General features: G+C 36.7%; 1 protein-coding gene across 4 annotated transcripts in view; it reads left to right on the plus strand.

The window, feature by feature from the left end:
• The window catches only part of LRRC49 (leucine rich repeat containing 49), a 154,213-nt gene that overhangs the window by 18,376 nt on the left and 114,631 nt on the right, over window positions 1–21,206 (plus strand). For all 4 annotated transcript variants that reach the window (XM_054451461.2, XM_054451462.2, XM_054451463.2 and 1 more), the window contains 2 exons: window positions 1,708–1,774; window positions 9,235–9,378. In XM_054451461.2, coding sequence (XP_054307436.1) covers window positions 1,708–1,774; window positions 9,235–9,378 — 211 coding nt within the window. The remainder of the gene's footprint in view (window positions 1–1,707; window positions 1,775–9,234; window positions 9,379–21,206) is intronic.

The raw sequence follows: 21,206 nt of genomic DNA on the forward strand, positions 1-21,206 counted from the left end.
GGCGACAGGGCGAGACTCCGTCTCAAAACACACACACACACACACACACACACACACACACACACACACAAAAACAAAAAAAGAAAGTTGTAGCTGTTTTCCCATCTGGTTGGGCTATTAATTTAGCTATTTGAGAGATTTAAATTCTAGATAGGATAGTATTAAATGCCTGGCACTAGGTGAAGGCTAGTGAAAGAGTCCAGTGAGTCTGGAAAATTGCTGATGATTTGGATGAAGTGAAGTAGGAGTAGGGTACAGATTCTGTCAGGGTGATGATGTGAGAGGAGACTGGTGAGGAGGTGGTGGTCATAAGGCAGTGTGATGTGTGTGTGTGTGTGATAAGGGAGTGAGGAAGATCTACAGCTACACAGCAATGATACATGGTGGGCATTTGAGAAATATTTTTATAAATTAAATTGGATTGAATTGGTTTGTGGTAATAAAATTATTGATTTGGCAATGATATAACTGAGATCAAGTGGAGACAGAAATTAATAAAGTTTAAGTCTGCATTATGTTTACATGGTAATGATCAGTATGTATGTATATACAAACATACTACGTATATATCACATATATACACACTATATATAGATAACATATATATTATTCAATGGATGATCCAAGTTCTGAAAACACTTAGAGAGGTGGAAATGGTTCTTTGAGGCAGTAAACAAGGACAACAAAAATAGATGGTGATAAATACATGGTGTTAAAGATGGGTTGTATGAACTTAATTTTTTGTTCTTTTTTTTGCCATTGCTCCCTTCTGGCATATAAAAAATTTCAAATACATATAAGCATTTTACAAACTGATCAGGTCCCAGTAGAAAGCATTTAGGTGGTATGCAATTTGTCTTTGTCATAAAGAATCCTATTATGAATACCCTTGTGCATACAACTTATTCATTTAGTTAGTATGTTCGTTCATTCATTAATCTAATATTTATTAGGTACCTACTTGGCACCAGGCACTGTTATGAGTGCTGGGGCTAGAGTAGAGAACATGTCAGAATGTCCTCTTAAAGCTCACATTTTGATTTGGCAAGAGAGATTTTTTAAAAATGTAAACACAAAATAATATAATTTTAGGCTATTATCAATTCTGTGAAGTCAAAGCAGAAAAAGGAAAGAGTAATGGGGACAGGAAGGGAAAGCTATTTTAAATATGGTCGTCTGGAAGCAACTTTGAAGAGTTGTTTGATCTGAGACCTGAATAATGTGAAGTTTTGAGGGAAGAACATTAGGGGAGTAGGAACAGCAAGAATAAATACCCTAAGGTGGAAATGTACTTGCCAGGTTAGAGACACAGCAAGAATGCCTCTGTGGCTGGAGCAGAGTGAGTGAGCAAGCCTGTGGTAGGAGATAAGGCTGGTTTGAAGGGTCAGCAGCCAGATTAGTGCCTTGTAGGCAGAAGTAAGGAGTTTAGATTATATTCTAATATGAAGAACTGCCTTGAATAAGTGCCTTGACTTAAGGTTCTTAGACATAGGATTGCTCTTTTCTAATGATGTGACATTTAAACTCTCTGTCTCTTGAGTGGTATTGCATTTTTTAAAATATAATAAATCAGATTGTTGAATATATATAACTATATATGTAGATAGAGTAAATTAAAATGAGTTACACCTTTATGCCTTAGCATACTTTGATTTACAGATAGATGTGATACATCCGTATTTCTATTCTACTTATTCTGGTTTTCAGAATCAAGAAAATCTCAAATCTGGAGAATCTAAAAAGCTTAGATGTCTTGGATCTTCATGGAAATCAGGTATTGTAAAGCCCTTTCATTTCTTTCTTTTTTGAAAAAAAGTCCAGGAAAATGGTATAAAAGTTTTAAGAATCATACTTGCATTGAATTTTTCAAGAGTTTCTTTATTGATTCACTGAAATTTCTAAGGTATCAAGCTTATTTATAGAAGATTTGGTAACTCCTCAGCAGTACATGACAGATACAGCTTATAAAACATTTGAAATTCTTATAGTTATGACAATTTTGTTTTTTATTAACTTATTTTTAAAGTACATATTTTGCAACCCCAATCCAAGACCTAGAATATTACTGACTTTCTTCTACTTAGGTATTTGTTTTTTTATTCCATCTTCTTACTTCTGCATCACAGGTAACCACTATTCTAGATTTCATGCTTTTCATTCCTTTTTGGGGTTTTCAGTTGGTTTTATCACATATAAGTGTGTCTAAATAATATATCCTTTAGTAGTATTGTCTCTTAATTTAAAAAAGGTGTACTATATGTTGTCATCTAGTGTTTGCTTTTTGAATACAGCATTATATTACTGAGATTTAACTATTTCAAGTAGCTATAGTTTTATTTATAGTTGTATGTTCCATGGTAAGACTATACAAAAACTTTTTGCTCCAGTTTCTTATTGATAGACATTTGGATTGTTTCCTTTTTTGTTGTTGTTGTTGTCTGTTTGTTTTATCTTGTTTTTTGCTATTATGAATAGTACTTCTAAGAAATTTCTTGTACAAGTCTCCTCTTCTTCATATTCCATATGTACTCTAGAGTATATAGGAGTGAAACTGATGAGGCATAGGCTATTTAAATGTTTAAAAGATAATGCCAAATTGCTTTCCAGAGGGATTGTACCAGTTTGTACTCGTACCACTAATACATAATCATGTTGCTTCCTATTCTTTTCAACATTTGGACTTGTCAGACTTCTTAATTTTTTTCTGATTGAATTGGTATAAAGTGGTATCACTTTGTGGTTTTGATTTCTATTTTCCTGATTACTATATAATCTAGGCTCCCAATTATGTTCAATTTGTCTACTCCTGTATCTGTCTGAATTTCTATATTTATTTTTTAAATTTATTTTATTTTATTTTATTTTTTTTGAGACAGAGTCTTGCTCTGTCGCCCAGGCTGGAGTGCAGTGGTACAATCTTGGCTCACTGCAAGCTCCGCCTCCCAGGTTCACGCCATTCTCCTGCCTCAGCCTCCTGAGTAGCTGGGACTACAGGTGCCCGCCACCATGCCCGGCTAATTTTTTTGTATTTTTAGTAGAGACGGGGTTTCACTATGTTAGCCAGGATGGTCTCGATCTCCTGACCTCGTGATCCGCCTGCCTCGGCCTCCCAAAGTGCTGGGATTACAGGTGTGAGCCACCGCGCCCAGCTCTATATCTATTTTTTTATGTTCCCTCTCTTTATTCTTCTCTGTCAGATCATATTGGCTGTTTTTCAGTCCTTTGCTCATCCATTTAAATATTTGTCTTTGAAATGTAATATTTATAAATAGTTACATGAACTACATACTTATGCAGAATGTAAAGTCTCTTCTGCAGTGATAAGCCTACATCCTGGGATGATCGGGGAATCCCTGCCTGTTGATGAACAAGATCTTTCACAGCTGCTTACGGTTGGCAGGTGAAAACCTCAGTGTGATCTCTCTAGGCTTTCTAACAGCTGTTAGTTCCAGTAGTTTTGGTGAAAAGCTAACGTAATTAATAAAAACCTTGATAGATTTAATAGGCCACATCTATTAGGTTCGAATCTAGTTCAGCCTGATGTGTTTGTCTGTATGTGCATGTAGTAAGTGGGAGGAGTTTTGGTGGCCTGGGAATTGTCTGGCTCTGCAGGTTAGTTACTGTCTGTCCAATAGAGGGGAAGTTATCCAGTTAGATGGTGCTGGAAGGGGAAGAGGAATTAAAGAGTATTGACAGTAAAAGAATATCATATGCAAAGGCACTGAGATGGAAAACAACACGATAAGTATTTACCACCAGAGAACAGAGCATGTGTGGAAGGATGCTGAGAGAAGAGACTAGAAAGGTAGGCAACGGCCAGATTGTGGAGGGCTTTGTATGCCAGGCAAATGAATTGGTGTTTTATCCTCTATTTTAAAAACTGTTTATAACTATAAATGAAACATTTTATGATAGCAATATTTTTCTTGTTTATTTTAAAGTGTATATATGATAAATAATAAACATATGATTTTCAAATTCTAATATATCTTTAAGAATTTGTGAGTACTACCCAAGATCTTCAAGAGCACCTGATAAATGAATACCATATCATTTGATCTATACCTTATGTATAGGCATTATTTACCAATCATTATATTGATGAAAAATATCTGTTTCTTGTTAGCTGACCTGTGTTATGTATTTTATAATTTCAGCATATGTTTGTGATATTGTGTGTGTTAAAATTAAACATTTGTACTGTACAAATTACTTCTCAAGGTTCTATAACTGGAAGAACCTTGAGAAGTAATTTGTGCAGTACAAGTGTTCTATAACTGGAAGAAGGAAGTTTTAAATGAAAATCTGAGTCTTGTTTCATAACATATGAATCCAAATAGCAAAAATTCACAGTATTTCAAAGCAAAGATACAGTCTTAGTTACCTTAGGTTTCTAAAAAGCCAGGAAGGAACTATTCTACATGAAACAACCAATGTCCAATTCTAAAAATTTAGCATCTTATAGTAAAAAAGCTAAAAGACATTAAGTGAATGTTTTTTGTCTTTTGAATTTACTTCTATCGGTAATAAAAATATGCTTGGTGCACATTGTGAAAGAAGACATAATTGGTTTATGGATGTGAAATCATTCTGAGTAATGATGATGGTGTTCAGGAAATGGATTGGGAAGTAGAGATGGAAGGAGGGGAAATGGAGACAAAATAGTTGGGAGAAACTAATTATAATAATCTTGGTGAGAAGTGATGGTGGCATGAACTAAAGTAGTAGCAATAAGGATATGATAGGGGGAAGATTGGATAAATATTTAAAAAGTAGAAACATCAAGACTTAGCAATTAATTATATGTGAGTAGTGAATACAGAGGAATCTAGGAGGTTGACTAGCAATTTCTAACCTAGAACTTGTGTTGGTTAACCACAATTTTTTCTCTCAGTGAATTTTTGCTTTAACATAGACACAGATGTGCTTCAAGAAGAATCTGTTCTTTCAGTGATATCTTTTCCTCCAGGGAGAGCCTGCTATTTCTGTGGCTGCTTACCTGAAAGCAAACACTTGCCCTTTCTGTATTGGTAGGTAGGAAGGTTATCTTTAGCCAGGCAGAGCAATCTAGGTTACTCTCATACACAAAGGTTAAGACTGGAGTATCCAGCTTTCCTAGATGTATTAAGAAGCCTTGCAGTCTATATTGGGACACTCTGTGATCCATATGACCCATAAATGGGCTTTCCAACATTCCCATCATCTTTTTTCTTGCTGTGAAGTATATCAATCAATCAAGACCTATGCTGTCACTTTATACAACCCTTTGCCTGAAGCTTCTATTATCTGCTTTATGCTTGTGACTTTGTCCATGGCTGTAACGAGTAATTGACTTTATTCCATAGCAGATATTGTACATGATTCTGGCCTGTTGGGTTGCAAACCAAGAAGCCAGATAATATTCTTAGTGATTTTAAAAATATGGGTCTATATACAAGAATTAACCATGTTTCTTTTCAGACTTTTCTAACTAGAAGGTAACTAAATGCAGGCATTCTAATTGTAAGCCCCACCAGGACCATGTGGAAGGGTAGTTTTCTAAAAGAAATGTCCAGAACTATCAGCAGAAGGGAGAAAACACACTGTGCAGATCATACAGTTGTCCCCCATAACTATATATTTATATATTTCTTGAGCTCAGGAAAGTTTTCTATATTTAAACACTGCTTCTTTTCCATTTATGTTTGTTATATCTATATTGTTTGTCTTCCATCTCTCCATCTTATCTTTTATTCTTCCTCTCTGTTTTTCCTTAGCATTTTGGGAGGATTTCTAAGCTTGTGCTGACATTACTGATTTCTTTTTCTACAGTATCTATTTTGCTTTTTACTGGCTTTTTGCATTTTAAATTCTATCACCTGTTTAGTTTTAAAATGTTTTACTCCATGTCTTATTATACAGTTTTATCATCTGTAAATATTCATAATCTTGTTTCTTTTTCAACTTTTATATAATTTTATCTTATTTTACATTAGTTAAATCAAAAATCTTAAAACACATTTTAAACGTGGTTATAGGTTACTTTTATATATTATTGAATTTATAATAAACATGTTTCTTTTCTGGCAACTGGATGGAACCTAGGTGGTGCTTCTTGAATATAAGAGTGTCCAAATAACAATGTGAAATATAGATTAGACATCTGAGAAAAGTTCTTTTAGCTAACATCTGCTTTGAAGTGTTAGTAAAAAATTTCAAATATACTGTGATGGCAATACAAATGAACAAATTAATCTCTAGTGATTGTGAAATTCATTTTAATGTTCATCAGGTTGATGAAGTCCTCCATAAGGACTTCTATTTTGTGTCATGCAGAAACTCATCCCATTGTGCTATACTTGCTCTATTATAATAGTGGGGCTTAACATCACTTTGAGCTCTCATCACTTCACAGTGTTAGTTTTTACTTACCCTCTCCTTAGTGTGCAGCTCAAACTTCTCTGCTGCAGTTCAGTGCTGATTATTTTTTATTATTATTATTATTATTTTTGAGGTGGAGTTCCGCTCTGTCGCCCAGGCTGGAATGCAGTGGCGTGATCTTGGCTCGCTGCAACCTCTGCCTCCTGGGTTCAAGTGATTCTCTTGCCTCAGCCTCCTGAATAGCTGGGATTACAGGCCCATGCCATCACACCTGGCTAATTTTTGTATTTTTAGTAGAGACGGGGTTTCACCATGTTGGTCAGGCTGGTCTCAAACTCCTGACCTCAAGTGATCCACCACCTCAGCCTCCCAAAGTGCTGGGATTGCAGGTGTGAGCCACCGTGCCTGGCCTCAGTGCTGATTATTAACGGCAGCAGCAGGCCATCTGGAGTGGCTGCTGCCATCAGGCCAGCTGCAGCAGGGAGGCGTGGCCAAGGCTGTGGGCTCCATGGACCCAGCGGGAGCTGGGGACAAGTGGGAGCCTCGCCCCTTCCGAGTTGGGGCAGGAGCTCCCCGGGTGCTGCTGCAGCCACCCAAGCCACGGCTGCAGACCTGGGCATCCCTGTGCTGTTGGGGCCAGGAAGCAGGCAGGAGCCTTGCCCTCCTGGGTACAGCTGCAGCCTCCCAAACTGCAGCTGTGGACCCAGGCATCTCTGCACTCTTGGGAACCCAGAAAGTCCCTGGCACCACCCCCGACTCTCCCGACAGGTTCTGAAGTGTTTGCTTCTGCTGTCTGGCTTCTCCCTGCTGTCGGTGCCTGCTCCAATCTCAGAGCAAAGTTGTGGTTGAGCCTGGGTGCTGTGGCAGCCTGGCCAAGTGTGCACATGCTTGGGGCAGTGCTTACACACTGGCCCCTTGCCACCTCAGCTCCCTCTGAACTTTTGGTGCCAACAAGCATAGAAGGGAATCCGAGGGGAGGCTGAGGGCAGCTTGGTGCTGGTCTGCAGGTGCCCCTTCATACCTATAGCCTGGGCATCATGAACAGCAGCACGAGGCAGACAGTTTCCTGAGCAGAAGGGGGCAGGTCCCTGGTGACTCCCCACCTTCAGGCCAGGCTGCCAGTCCCACCGACTGGAGTGGGAACTTGTGGTACCTTTTGTGGGCCTGCCCATGGCTGCCCATGGACCAATCAGCACGCACTTCCTCTACCCTGAAGCCCATAAAAGCCCCGGACTCAGCCAGTGCTGAGCAGACATTGGGATAACCAGCTGTAGAGAGGACCAAGGTACTCTAGGGCCCTCTCTCTGTTGACAGCTGTAGAGACATTGGGATGACCATCTGCAGAGAGGAGCAACTCACTCTAGGGCTTCCTCTCTGCTGAGAGCTGCAGAGTTGACGGGATGACCAGTTGCAAAGAGGGGCTGCCCTTTCTGCTGATAGCTGAACACTTGTCAAGATGACTTTCCTAGTACAGAGGAGCTACCCTCTCTGCTAGGAGCTGAACACTCGTCAGAACACCCTGGCTGTGGAAAGGAGCTGCTCCCTGTGGGTTTCCTCTGAGCTGTTCTATCACTTAAGAAAGCTCCTCTTTGTCTTGCTCACCCTCCACTTGTCTGCATACCTCATTCTTCCTGGTTGCAGGACAAGAACCTGGGACCCACAGAATTTGGGACCCACAGAATGGTGAGGCTAAAAGAGCTATAACACAAACAGGACTGAGACATGCCCCTTGCTTGCCATGTTGCAGGCAAAGAGAAGGAAACTGTGGCCCTTTGGGTCACCTAGACTTGGGAGCTCCCGAAGCCAGGGCTGTGACTCCCTCTTTGGGACCCTGAGGTTCCTCACATATCTAAGCTTCTGGGTGCCACTGTGTTCTCAGTGCCAGCTGTGGAAGCTGCTTGCAGTATTCCTGGTCCAGCCACAGCCTCGCAGAGAGCTGGTGCCCGTGCCAGCACCTGGAGCTGCCTGCCCTGCCGCAGCAGCCAGCATGTCTGACTGTGCACAGTGGCCACACCCTGTGCTCACTCACGCTCCCTTTGCAGTTCCACACCTGACTTGCTCTTAGCAGGCGTGGGACCCAGGCCAGTAGCATAAGCCGAGCGCAGCCTGCCAGGGCGGGTTGGCGAAATGAGCCCAGTGGGCCAGAGCAAAACTTGGGCAAAGATGCCACTGGCCACAGAGGTTTCCAGTCAGAAAAATGACACCCCAAAGATCTCGTAACATTATATGCACATGCATATTCCATGATTCAAGTCCTCTTGTTTTAAACAGCGTTCACCATTTTGTACCCTCACTAAACATCTTCCATCCTTATTAATGGAACAGCTTTCCATTAATTAAAAAAAAATTTACCCTCATTTTCTCCTGGGAATCCTAGTTCCTTGACTCTTTCCATTCAGACTCGACTGCTCTCAAGATCTTGCAATTTAAATAGAATTAATAAGGGTAACTTGATATCATTCCTTTCCCTTGCCTTTTCTGTCAGAGGGCAGACTTGCTTTGTTAAAACATGATGAACTTATGCCTTGGGATCACAGTATGTTTCTATTTGGCAGGTAGTATGTAGCCTTCACAGAACCTGGGACAGATTGGGCACGTAAAGTTGCCCAATGGACTCATTGACTATTTGATGACATTTACGTCAAGTGTTTACTATGATCAAATTGTAAAATATGATCTTTTAGCTAATGTTCACAAGTTACGTGACTTCATGTTATCTACAACATAGGAAATTGAAAATAGATTTTTAAATGTCTACATATAAACTTGCCACTAAATCTAGTGACTTTGAATATTTTATTTTTAGGGTTTTTAGAACATGTATATTTCAGGGTTTTGCCTGCTAATCACCCTTCTCCTATTTTTTTTTAACAGATTACCAAAATTGAAAATATTAATCATTTGTGTGAGTTGAGAGTTTTAAATCTTGCCAGGAACTTTTTAAGTCATGTTGATAATCTTAATGGGCTGGATTCACTAACTGAACTTAACTTGCGACACAATCAAATCACTTTCGTGGTGAGTATTAAAATGGAATTGGTATGTTCTTTGTGGCTTTCTTTCAAGGAATTGAAACAAATGTTGTAATATGGCTTTCTGCAAAGTAAGAATCTATGGTTATTTAGGTTTTTTCTGAATTTAAATTGTGGATGTAATTATTAAGCTCTGTAATATGTTGATTTGGGAGGTATTGAGGTATTTTCCATTTTAAAGAATAAGTATAATGTTAGAAACACAATAGAAGTGTTATCACTAAATGAATCATTTGGTGTAAATGAGTAGTAAACCCTCTTCTGTTTTGTCATGGGTATAGAATTAATAAGAAAGAGGGTTATTTGTGACTGAAAGTTGAGAAATTATTGTACCAAGAGGGAAAAGGCACAGAGAGGAGAGATTGAGAGTTGTGAAGATATACATACTGTATGCTTTGCAGTCAGTCTTTAGAGAGGCAGCTTGGTATGGTGGGAAAAGCATTGCACAGGGCATCAGAGGCCTAGTTATGGTCTTAGCTTCATCTCTCATTAGCTGTGTGACCTTGGGTAAATCACAACTCTCTTGGCCTGAGTTTAGCTTTTTCTAAAACAAGGACATTGGACCAGTTTGACTCTAGCGTGTTTTTTGGTTTATTGACTCTGAAAAAAGACATGAAGATGGTAGAGAACTGGCATGTGAGCAGGAGGAAAAAGAGTTCGATTGTGGGGGCAAAACTATGCAAAGGGGATTCTGGAACTCTGAGATGAACTTGGTCAAATTTATGATTTTGCTGAAGGTCAGCAACTAAATAGAAGCTTGATGCTGAGATATTTTGTATTCGTACACATGTAAAGAGCACTAGAAATATAACTGTTCTGCTTTGTGATATGATACAGCTAATGAGGAACATTATTTGCTCTTTTAAGAAGTTTCCTTTGTTTAAATGCTATAGAAAAACTGCATTAGGTTCTCTCTGGTATCATTTATGCACTTTGAAAGACACAATATAACTCTTAACTGTTTCAATACCTTGAGTTCCCTTGTAAAGAATTAAGTGTACTGTAAATGGTACACTTGAAAAGGCTGGGGGACAGATGATACCTTATTTATAGGTCTCATCATACAGACTGGTTTTATTTTGAAGGTTTCCCAGAAAATATGAGTCAGGTAATGCTCATCTCTTCTAGAAGGTTAGGATAATTTTAGCATGCTATCCAAGACACAGATTTATTCCAGAACTTCTAAATTCTGTCAAGCCCTTCCCAGATTAGATATAATACTGGAACTGGACTGTTTATTTAAAAGACATTCAGATTGGGTTAACCTGTTATGTTGCTAAATCTCCAAGAACTGCTCAGTCAGGACTTAGTTTGTCCTTAGGACCTTGGGTCTGGTAAGATTCCAAAAAGCTTTGTTAGAGTAGGGAACAGGAATCCATTGGCCCTAGCATATTCCTGCGTATATTTTGGCTTTCATTTGGAAAGTGCATAATGCATATTCAGGAAATTGCTTACTGAATTTCCCGTTGAGTATTATGTTTAATCATTACTGTTATAGTTTAGGCAGCAGTAAACAACTTATGGAAGAGGAAATTGTATTAATTTCTAAAAGTTAAAAAGACAATAAGCATCATGCGTATTAATTACAGTCAATTGTGAAATTTGCTATATATCAAATTTACTATATCCATATATTGTGAAATATATGGATAAATAAACTTCATCCAACTCATTTCTTTTTCAAAGCATCTCTTTTTTAAAAGATTCAAGGGACTTTAAAATCTGAGAATACTTTTCTTCCATCATTTTTTTCTCCAGTATCAGTCACCACACTTATTCTTTTTGCTTTTTTCTTCTTTCGTGGTTTTGATTTTCCTCAGTAGCTGGTAATCTTTAAATGAAGGACCATGTTAAGGAGTATCTGGGTGTCTTGTGCAGTTGAATAGATCTTTTTAACCGTAAGATCTCACTCTAGAATGATCATTAGATTTGTGTAAGTTCTTGAATCCCACACATTTGTGAACTTCCCTTTAGGGTAAGTGAAAGGGAAAAGGCAGACTCACTCAGTGACTGCCAAAATAAGACTTTACTTTCAGGGGTAGAAAGACTTTGTTTTCATTTGTGCCAGGTGAAACTGCCATTTCTTTTTTCCCTCTGATTCTTATGTAGAGGTGGTTAATCGTCTCTATAGATAAACACCCACACTTTCCATCCTTTTTTTGACAAATACTCTATTTTGTTTGGAGAACAGTTCCTTAGGCTCTAGCTGAGGATTTCCATAGGCAGCTGCTCTGTACATGTTTATGTTCATGACGGAAGTGGGAGTGGGTGAGTTTGTTAGTATTCCAAAAATAGCTGTTGAGTAGACAGATCTTTAATTATACACTATTGGATTCAGCACAGTTCACCGTAGTCCATGCTTGCTCATTGTATGCAAGATGGCGTTCAGTCAGAAAGAATTGCTGCCTTTGAGTGCAGCATCTCTCTTGCAGTTCTGAGCTGCAGTTCTCTCTGCTCAGGGTTATCTCAGTAAGATCCCATCAGCTTTTCAGCTGCTTGAAATTCATCAGAAGTGTTGGTCAGTTGATGATAACTCTTTTGTTAGGATTTTCATGAATGTACTCGTTTGTGTGTATTTTTATTGCTTCACCCATTGAATCTTGGAAAGAAGGTGAAACAAATGCAACCTACTTACCATCTTGAACAGAAATCTTCTCTGATGTTTTTGATGTAGAAAAGTTATTGCTTGTTTGTTTATTTACCAATCTTCGTTTTTGAAATTTTATAAATTTCAAACCAAATATTTTTAGTTTGTATGGCATCTTTCTCTTTAAAAATTATGAAGTGTCTTATATCCAAAAGACAGGCAATAACAAATGCTGGCAGGAATGTGGAGAAAAGGGAACCCTTGTACACTGTTGGTGGGAATGTAAATTAGTACAACCACTGTGGAAAACAGTTTGGAGGTTCCTAAAAAAACTAAAAATTGAGTTACCATACTATCCAGCAGTCCTACTGTTGGGTATATTTCCAAAAGAAAGGAAGTCAGGACATGGAAGAGATATCTGCATTCCTATGTTTGTTGCAGCACTGTTTACAATAGCTAAGATTTGGGAACAACCTAAGTGTCCGTCAACAGATGAATGGATAAAGAAAATGTGGTACATATACACAGTGGAGTAGTATTCAGCCATAAAAAAGGATGAGATCCAGTCATTCGCAACAACATGAATTAACTGGAGATCACATTAAGCGAAATAAGCCAGGAATGGAAAAACACATATCGCATGTTCTCACTTATTTGTGGGATCTAAAAATCAAATCAATTGAACTCATAGACATAGAAGTAGGAGGATGGTTATCAGAGGCTGAGAAGCGTAGTGGGGGGTTGAGGGGAGGTGGAGATGGTTAATGGGTACAAAAAAATAGAAAGAATGAATGAAACCTACCATTTGATAGCACAATAGGGTGACTAAAGTCAATAATAAATTAATTGTATATTTTAAAATAATGTAAGTGGATTGTAATTCAAAAGATAAATGCTTGAGGGGATGGATACGCCATTGTCCATGATGTGCTTATTACACATTGTATGCCTGTATCAAAACATCTCATGTACCCCATAAATACCTATACCTACTATGTACCCACAAAAATTTAAAATTAATAATAAAAAATTTTAAAGCAAAAAATTAATAAAACTCAAAAAAACCTGAAACATTTCAGATATCCCCAAAATACTAGGAACTAATATTACCAACATTTGTATATGTCTTTTATCTATTTCTGTCTCAAGTTTTGTGTTGGATATTTCATATATTAGTTTTCAGTCTTTTAAATTTTCTCATAAAAGCATTTAAGCCTATAAATTTCCCTCTAAAAATCACTTCAGCTTCTTCCCGTAAGTCTTGAAATTTAGTATTTTTCTTATTATTTAGTTCTAAACATTTTCTAAGTTCCATGTTTTACTGTGATTTCTTTTTTGATCCATGTGTTATTTAGAAGTACACCTTAACATTTTGAAATGTATGGATTTTTTATTCTATGGCCATTCTTTTCTAATTTAATTGCATTGTGACCAGTAAATGTAGATTATGTGTAATTGGTACTTTAAAGTTTGCTGAGGTTTTTATTTACTTATTTATTGCCTGGTATGTGGTCAGTATCTATAGTTGATGCTTACTATCAATGTATTTGTCTAGTGTTTGTCAGTATTTTGAAGCTATGTTTCTAGAAACATACAAATTTAAAATTAATATATCTTCTTGGTAATTGTTCCTTTTATTGTTATGTATTAACTCTCTTTATTACTAACTCCTTCATTAAGCAAGTATTTTATGAGCATGGGCTATATGCCAGGCATTGTTCTAGGTAGTTGGGATATAACAGGACACTAATAATACTTGTTACCTTAATGTTTAATGTTAATACCAGGCTTTTCTGGTTATTTTTTCCTTGGTATATCTTTTTTATTTCCTAACCCTTTAAGAAAAATTTTTAATTTGATATAATTTCAGAAAATGTTGTAATAATAGTATAAAGAATTCCCAGTATAAAATGCACCTGGATTCTCTAAATGATAACATTTTGCTACATCTGCTTTATCTTCTCTCTTGCTTACTTTCTCCCTTCTTCCTTCTCCATATATCAGTTAATATATACTTTTTTTCAACCATTTAAGAGTAAGTTGCTGGCATAATGCCTCTTTATTGCCACATACTTCGGTATGTATTTCCTAAAAACAAGGAATTGTCTTATAACAACAGTACCACTATCAAACTCAGGAAATTAACATTGATATGATGCCATTTATCTAATCTATAGATCTCATTTGGATTTTGCTATTTGTCCCAGTAATGTTCTTTATAGCAAAAGAAAATACAAGATCATGCATTGCATTCAGTTGTTATATCTCCTTAGTCTTCTTTAATCTAGAAGAGTCTTTTTTTGTATTTCATGACATTGACATTTGTGAAGAGTATGGCAGGAATGTCAGAGAAAAGATGCTGAGTTTTTTTCAGTGTATATCAAGTATGTATTCTTTAACTTCCAACCTTTTTCTTATAAAGAATGCATAGCCCCCTTTTTAAACATATAATCTGAGAATCTGTCTTATTACCAGAGACTTTAGTCTATTGTACTAATTGTGATTACTGATATGTTTAGATTTTTTACTTTGATGTTATTTCATGCTTCCTATTTGTTATGTTTTCCCTATGTTTTTATTTTCTTCTGTCTTATTTTGGGTTGATAGTGTTTTCTCTGTTCTTTCTTATTCACTTTAATGGTTACTCTTAGCATTTTAAAATATACGCTTGACTTAAATCACAGTTAATACACATCTCTACCCTCTTATCAGGTAAGGACCTTAGAATCATTTAATACAGTAACCTTCCCATTTTACATGTTTTTGTTGCCTAGTATTTTCTTTTTATTCTTTTACCCCCAAAATTAGACATTTTAATTGCTTTTGTTTCCAGTCAGTGCTTATTTGGATTTGCCCACGCTTGTTTGGGTTCACCACTCCTTTCTGCATCTCTGTCTATTCTTCTTCCCAAAATATATCATTTAGAAAAAGTTTATTTAAGATAACTCTGAAGTCTCTCTGTTTTTGTTTATCAAAAAATGAGTTTATTTTGCTTTTATTCTTGATTGATGGTTTGACTTGATTGACAGTTATTTTTTCCCAGATGTTTGAATATCATATTCCATTGTCTTTGAGCTTCTGTTATTGTCATTAAAATGTCTACTATCATTTGTGTGTGTGTGTAGGGTATCTTCCTTCCTCTGGTTGCCTTTAAGATTGTAAGATTTCTTTTTGAAGTCCTTCAGATTTACTATGATATGTTTAGGTGTGGAACTATATTATTTTATTAATTTGAAACAGACATTTTCCATATTCCAACAACTCTGAAATCTAGATATGTCTTACAATCTATAGCATGCTTAAATCAATGTTATACAGGCTACAGCAATTTCATTGCCTAAATATATGTGGACTTGGTTATGCTGTTTGTACTATTGTCATTTTAGTAGTTGGTACTGTATGTTTTGAGTTTAATCACTGTTCAAAGTGCATTTTAAAATATTACACCATGATTTGGCATTGAAATGAAACATTCTATTCAAAAAGTTATGGAAATAGGGCAGCAAAGACATTAAGTTTAATATTAGTGAGACAAATTATTTTTCATTGGAAGAATGGCTGCAATTCTACCTTCTCTTGCTAATAAACAATCAAATCCTTTAAAAGGAAGATAGCCATGTATTATTGAAGCTGTATTACATTTGTTACTGAGATAGATTCAGAGAGATTTTGCCTTTCATGTGTCAAGCAATGCAACTGAAGGCAGAAGAAATTCAGGAAACCCCTTGGAATAGATGAAAGAAATTTCAAAATAACAAGAAGCTGTGTGAAGAAATTCACGTTGGTGTTTTCTTTATCTTATAGTATCAAAACATACAGAATGGGTATCAGTATTTGGAAGAAAATACCGTATACAATAATGGAACACACTTTTAGGATATACTGCATCATCAGTGTTCTTAATGGCATAGAAGACAATATTGTGTGAAAAGCATGGACATTATTAGTTGAAAAGTGATTGAGAAGTTTAAATCTAAATATGAAGACTTTTCCTTCATACTTTATTGAGGGATAATTTAGGTACAATAAAATACACAATCAACTGTACAGTTCAATAACTTCTATTTAATCTGAGTAATTTCATGTGACTGATATTTCTATCACCTCAGAAAGTTTCCTTGTGCCTCTTTCTAGTCAGTATCCTCCCCTGCCCCACAGGTATTCTGACTTCTATCCCTGTGGATTAATTTTGCCTGTTTTTGAAAAGTACATATATAAAGATTATGTACTCTTTTGTATATTCAACATTATGTCTTGATATTCATCCATTTTGTTGTGCCTATCAGTAGTTTAAAAAATTACTGAGCTGTATTCCATTGTAGAAATATCATACAATTTGCTTATTCATTTTTCTGTTCACAGGCACATTGGTTATTTCCAATTTTTGGCTCTTACAAATAAAGCTGATGTGGATATTCTTGCAGTTTTTAAAAATTATTTATTCATTTAGAGATAGGGTCTCATTATGTTGCCCAGGCTCGTTTTGAACTCCTGGGCTCAACTGATCCTCCTGCCAAAGTTCTGGAATTACAGGCATGAGCCATCGAACATGGCCATAGTTTTAAGTTTACATATATATTTTGGTGGACAAATGCTCTCATTTCTCTTAGGTAAGTATGTAGGAGTGTTATTACTGAGCCATAGGGTAGGTGGATGTCTAAATTTATTAGAAACTACGAGGTTTTTTTGTTTTTGTTTTTTATTTTTTATTTTTATTATACTTTAAGTTTTAGGGTACCTGTGCACAACGTGCAGGTTAGTTACATATGTATACATGTGCCATGTTGGTGTGCTGCACCCATTAACTCGTCATTTAATATTAGGTATATCTCCTAATGCTATCCCTCCCCCCTCCACCCACCCCACAACAGGCCCCGGTGTGTGATGTTCCCCTTCCTGTGTCCATGTGTTCTCATCGCTCAATTCCCACCTATGAGTGAGAACATGCGGTGTTTGGTTTTTTGTCCTTGAGATAGTTTGCAGAGAATGATGGTTTAAATTTTTGCAATCTACTCATCTGACAAAGGGCTAATATCCAGAATCTACAATGAACTCAAACAAATTTACAAGAAAAAAAACAAACAACCCCATCAAAAAGTGGGCAAAGGATATGAACAGACACTTCTCAAAAGAAGACATTTATGCAGCCAACAGACACATGAAAAAACGCTCATCATCACTGGCCATCAGAGAAATGCAAATCAAAACCACGATGAGATACCATCTCACACCATTAGAATGGCGATCATTAAAAAGTCAGGAAACAACAGGTGCTGGAGAGGATGTGGAGAAACTACAAGTTTTATGAAGTGATTATACCATTTTATACTCCCAGCAGCAATAGAGAGTTCTCATTGCTCAATATCTTTGCCAAAGTTTGTCAGTCTTTATAATTTTAGCAATTCTATGATTCTCATTATGCTTTTAATTTGCATTTTCTTTATTACTAATGATGCTGAACATCTTTTCAAGCATCTTTTCATCTTTTATGAAGTATCAGTTCAAATCTGTTACCTGTTTGAAAAAATTAGGTTATCTTTTTATCATTCTAGATGCAGGTCCTTTGTTTGATATATATATTGAGTGTATTTTCTCCATGTAAAAAGGCTTGCCTTTTTACTCTCTTAACAGTGTTTTTGATGTGTAGAAACTTCTAATTTTAGTGAAGCTCAGTTTATCAATTTGTTTTTGTTAGTTGTTATTATCTTTTGTGTTCTGTCTGAGAAATCTTTGCCTGTCCCAATATCATGACTATGTTCACCTACATTTTCCTCCAGAAGGTTTATAGTTTTACCTTTCTATTTAGGTATGTGATTCATTTTTATTTTCATTTATTTGTTTATTTATTTGAGGCAGAGTTTTGCTCTGTTGCCCAGGTTGGAGTGCAGTGGCTCGAACATAGCACACTGCAGCCTTGACCTCCTGGGCTGAAGCAATCCTCCCATCTCAGCCTTCCGTGTAGCTAGGACTACAGGCACATGCCACCACATCTGGGTAATTTTTTTTATTTTTTATAGAGATGGGGTCTTGCCATGTTGCCTAGGCTGGTCTCAAACACCTGGGCTCAAGTGATCCTCCCATCTTGGCCTCCTACAGTGTCAGAGTTTACAGGCATGAGCCACCATGCCCCGCCTGTGATCCATTTTTAATTAAGTTTGTGTATGCTGTGAGGTAGGGGATCATAGTTTATTTTTCCCACATAGGGATATCTATTTTCTTCATTATCTTTTATTTAAAAAAACTTGCTTTCCCCACTGAATTAAATTGTTGTCTTTGTTGAAATCGAGTACTAATCAAATGGATCTTTTTTCTGGACCCTCTATTCTGTTCCATTTATTTGTCTACTTACTATATACCAGATCCAGTCACATCTTTAGGCTCCACTTTTAGTTCTAGCTCTTTTGCCCTTTCTACCACATCTATATAGTAAGTAGAGATATTTTGGAAGTTCAACAAATTTATTTTGTGTAACTTACTTTTTATGTATGCATAAAAATGATATTCAGTAAAAAAAATCTGGTTAAGTAAGTCTAAAAGAGCTCTTTCAGTAATAAATACAAATTTTAAGTGATATATTATTCTACTATAAGTTAATTTTAAGTTTATTTTCCCCAAGTGCTGAATAAAATAGTTATAAGATAATGTTAGATTTAATAAAATGTGGTAATTTTATTAGCATACCTAATATTTGTGTTTACTAAATCTGCAGATTCATAGCTTTCATTTATTTATTTTCTTTTATTTATTTATTTATTTTGAAACAGAGTTTCACTTTTGTTGCCCATGCTGGAGTGCAAGGGCAATCTTGGCTCACTGCAAGCTCCACCTCCCGGGTTCAAGTAATTCTCCTGCCTCAGCCTCTCGAGTAGCTGGGATTACAGATGTGCACTACCATGCCTAGCTAATTTTGTATTTTTAGTAGAAATGGGGTTTCACCACATTGGTCAGGCTGGTCTCGAACTCCTGATCTCAAATGATCCACCCGCCTTGGCCTCCCGAAGTATTGGGATTACAGGCATGAGCCCCCGCGCCTGGCACGTATCATTCACTTATTATGGGAACATTCTGAGTCTTTATATTTTCAAATATTGCACTTCCATTTTATCTCTTTCTACTTCTTAAACACCTACTAGATATAGTATGGACCTTTTCGTTCTATTCTTTGTTTCTATAATTTTCATCATTCTTATTTCTCTCTGCTTCATTTCTTCATTCTTATCACTTATCTGGTTCTACCTTTGAATTCACTAACTTTATCCTCAATTTATCTAATTTGATTTTCAGTCCATCCATTGAGTTTTTAAAAATGACTGTAGTTTTTTCTTTGTAGAAGTTCTACATGAATTTTTTTCATAAATGCCCAGATTTCTTTATTTCTAATGCAGGTATACCTTAGAGATACTGTGGGTTCAGTTCCAGAGCACCACAATAAAGCAAATGTAGGAATAAATGTAGGAATGAGTTACATGAAGTTTTTAGTTTCCCAGTGCATATAAAAGTTATGTTTACACTATACTGTAGTCTATTAAATGTACTATAGCATTATGTCTAAAAAAAATGTACATGCCTTAATTCAAAAATACTTGAGTAATAAAAAATGCTAATGATCATCTGATCTTTCAGCAAGTTGTAATCTTTTTGCTGGTGGAGGGAGGGTCTTGCCATGATGTTAATGGCTGCTGACAGATCAAGGTGATGGTTGCTGAAGGTTGGGATGGCTGTGGCGTAAAACTCAGACAACAATGAAGTTTGCATTGACCCTTCTTTTCATGAGAGATTTCTCTGTAGCATGAGATACTGTAGCATTTTACTTACAGTAAGACTTCTTTCAGAATTGAAATCCATCCTCTCAAACCCTGCTGGTGCTTTATCAACTAAGTTAATGTGATATTCTACATTGTTTGTTGTCATTTCAGCAATGTTCATAGCATCTTTTCAACAGGAGCAGTTTCCATCTTAAGAAACTATTTTCTTTCCTCATCCGTAAGAAGTGACTCCTCATCTATTCAAGTTTGGTCATGAGATTGCAGCGATTCAGTCACATCTTTAGGCTCCACTTTTAGTTCTAGTTCTTTTGCCCTTTCTACCACATCTGCAGTTCCTTCCTTCACTGAAGTCTTGAACCCCTCAAAGTCATCCATGAGGGTTGGGATCAACTTCTTCCAAACTCCTGTTAATGTTGATATTTTGACCTCCTCCCATGAATCATGAATGTTCTTAATAGCATCTAGAATAGTCAATTCTTTCTAGAAAGTTTTCAGTCTACTTTGCCCAGATCCAGTAGAGGAATCACTATTTAAGGCAGCTAAAGCCTTATGAAATGTATATCTTAAATAATAATCCTTGAAAGTTGATATTACTCCTTGCTCCATGGACTGCAGAATGGATGTTGTGTTAGCAGGCATGAAAACAACATTAATCTCCTTGTACATCTCCATCTGGGCTCTTGGGTGACCAGGTGCATTGTTAATGAGCAGTAATATTTTGAAAGGAAAATTTTTTCCTGAGCAGATCTCAATGGTGGGCTTAAAATATTCAGTAAACCATGCTGCAGACAGATATACTGTCATCAGCATACAACTTTGTTATTCTGTTTATAGAGCACAGGCACAGTAGATTTAGCACAATTCTTAAGGGCCATAGGATTTTCACAATGGCAGAGGAGCATTGGCTTCATCTTAATGTCAACAACTTTGTTAGCTCCTAACGAGAGAGTCAGCATGTGTTTTGAAGCTTTGAAGTTAGTTATTGACTTCTCCTCTCCATCTATGAAAGTCCTAGATGGTATCTTCTTCTAGTAGAAGGCTGTTTCTCTATATTGAAAATCTGTTGTTTAGGGTAGCCACCTTCATCAGTTATCTTAGCTGGATTTTCTAGGTAACTTGCTGCACTTTGACATCAGCACTTGCTGCTACTTCACCTTGCACTTTTATGTTCTGGAGATGGCTTCTGTCCTTAAACCTCATGAACCAACCTCTGCTAGCTTCCAGCTTTTCTTCTGCAGCTTCCTCATCTCTCTCAGCCTTCAGAGAATTGTTGAGAGTTAAGGCCTTGTTCTGGATTAGGCTTTGGCTTAAGAGTATATTGTGGCTGGTTTGATCTTTCCAGACCATTCAAACTTTCTTCCTATTGTTTTTGTTTATTAATTGTGTGTTCCACTGGAGTAGCACTTTTGATTTTCTCCAAGAACTTTTCCATTGCATTCACAACTCGGCTAACTGGTGAAA

The sequence above is a fragment of the Pongo pygmaeus genome, chromosome 16 (assembly GCF_028885625.2).
Source record: "Pongo pygmaeus isolate AG05252 chromosome 16, NHGRI_mPonPyg2-v2.0_pri, whole genome shotgun sequence".
Lineage (NCBI taxonomy): Eukaryota > Metazoa > Chordata > Mammalia > Primates > Hominidae > Pongo > Pongo pygmaeus.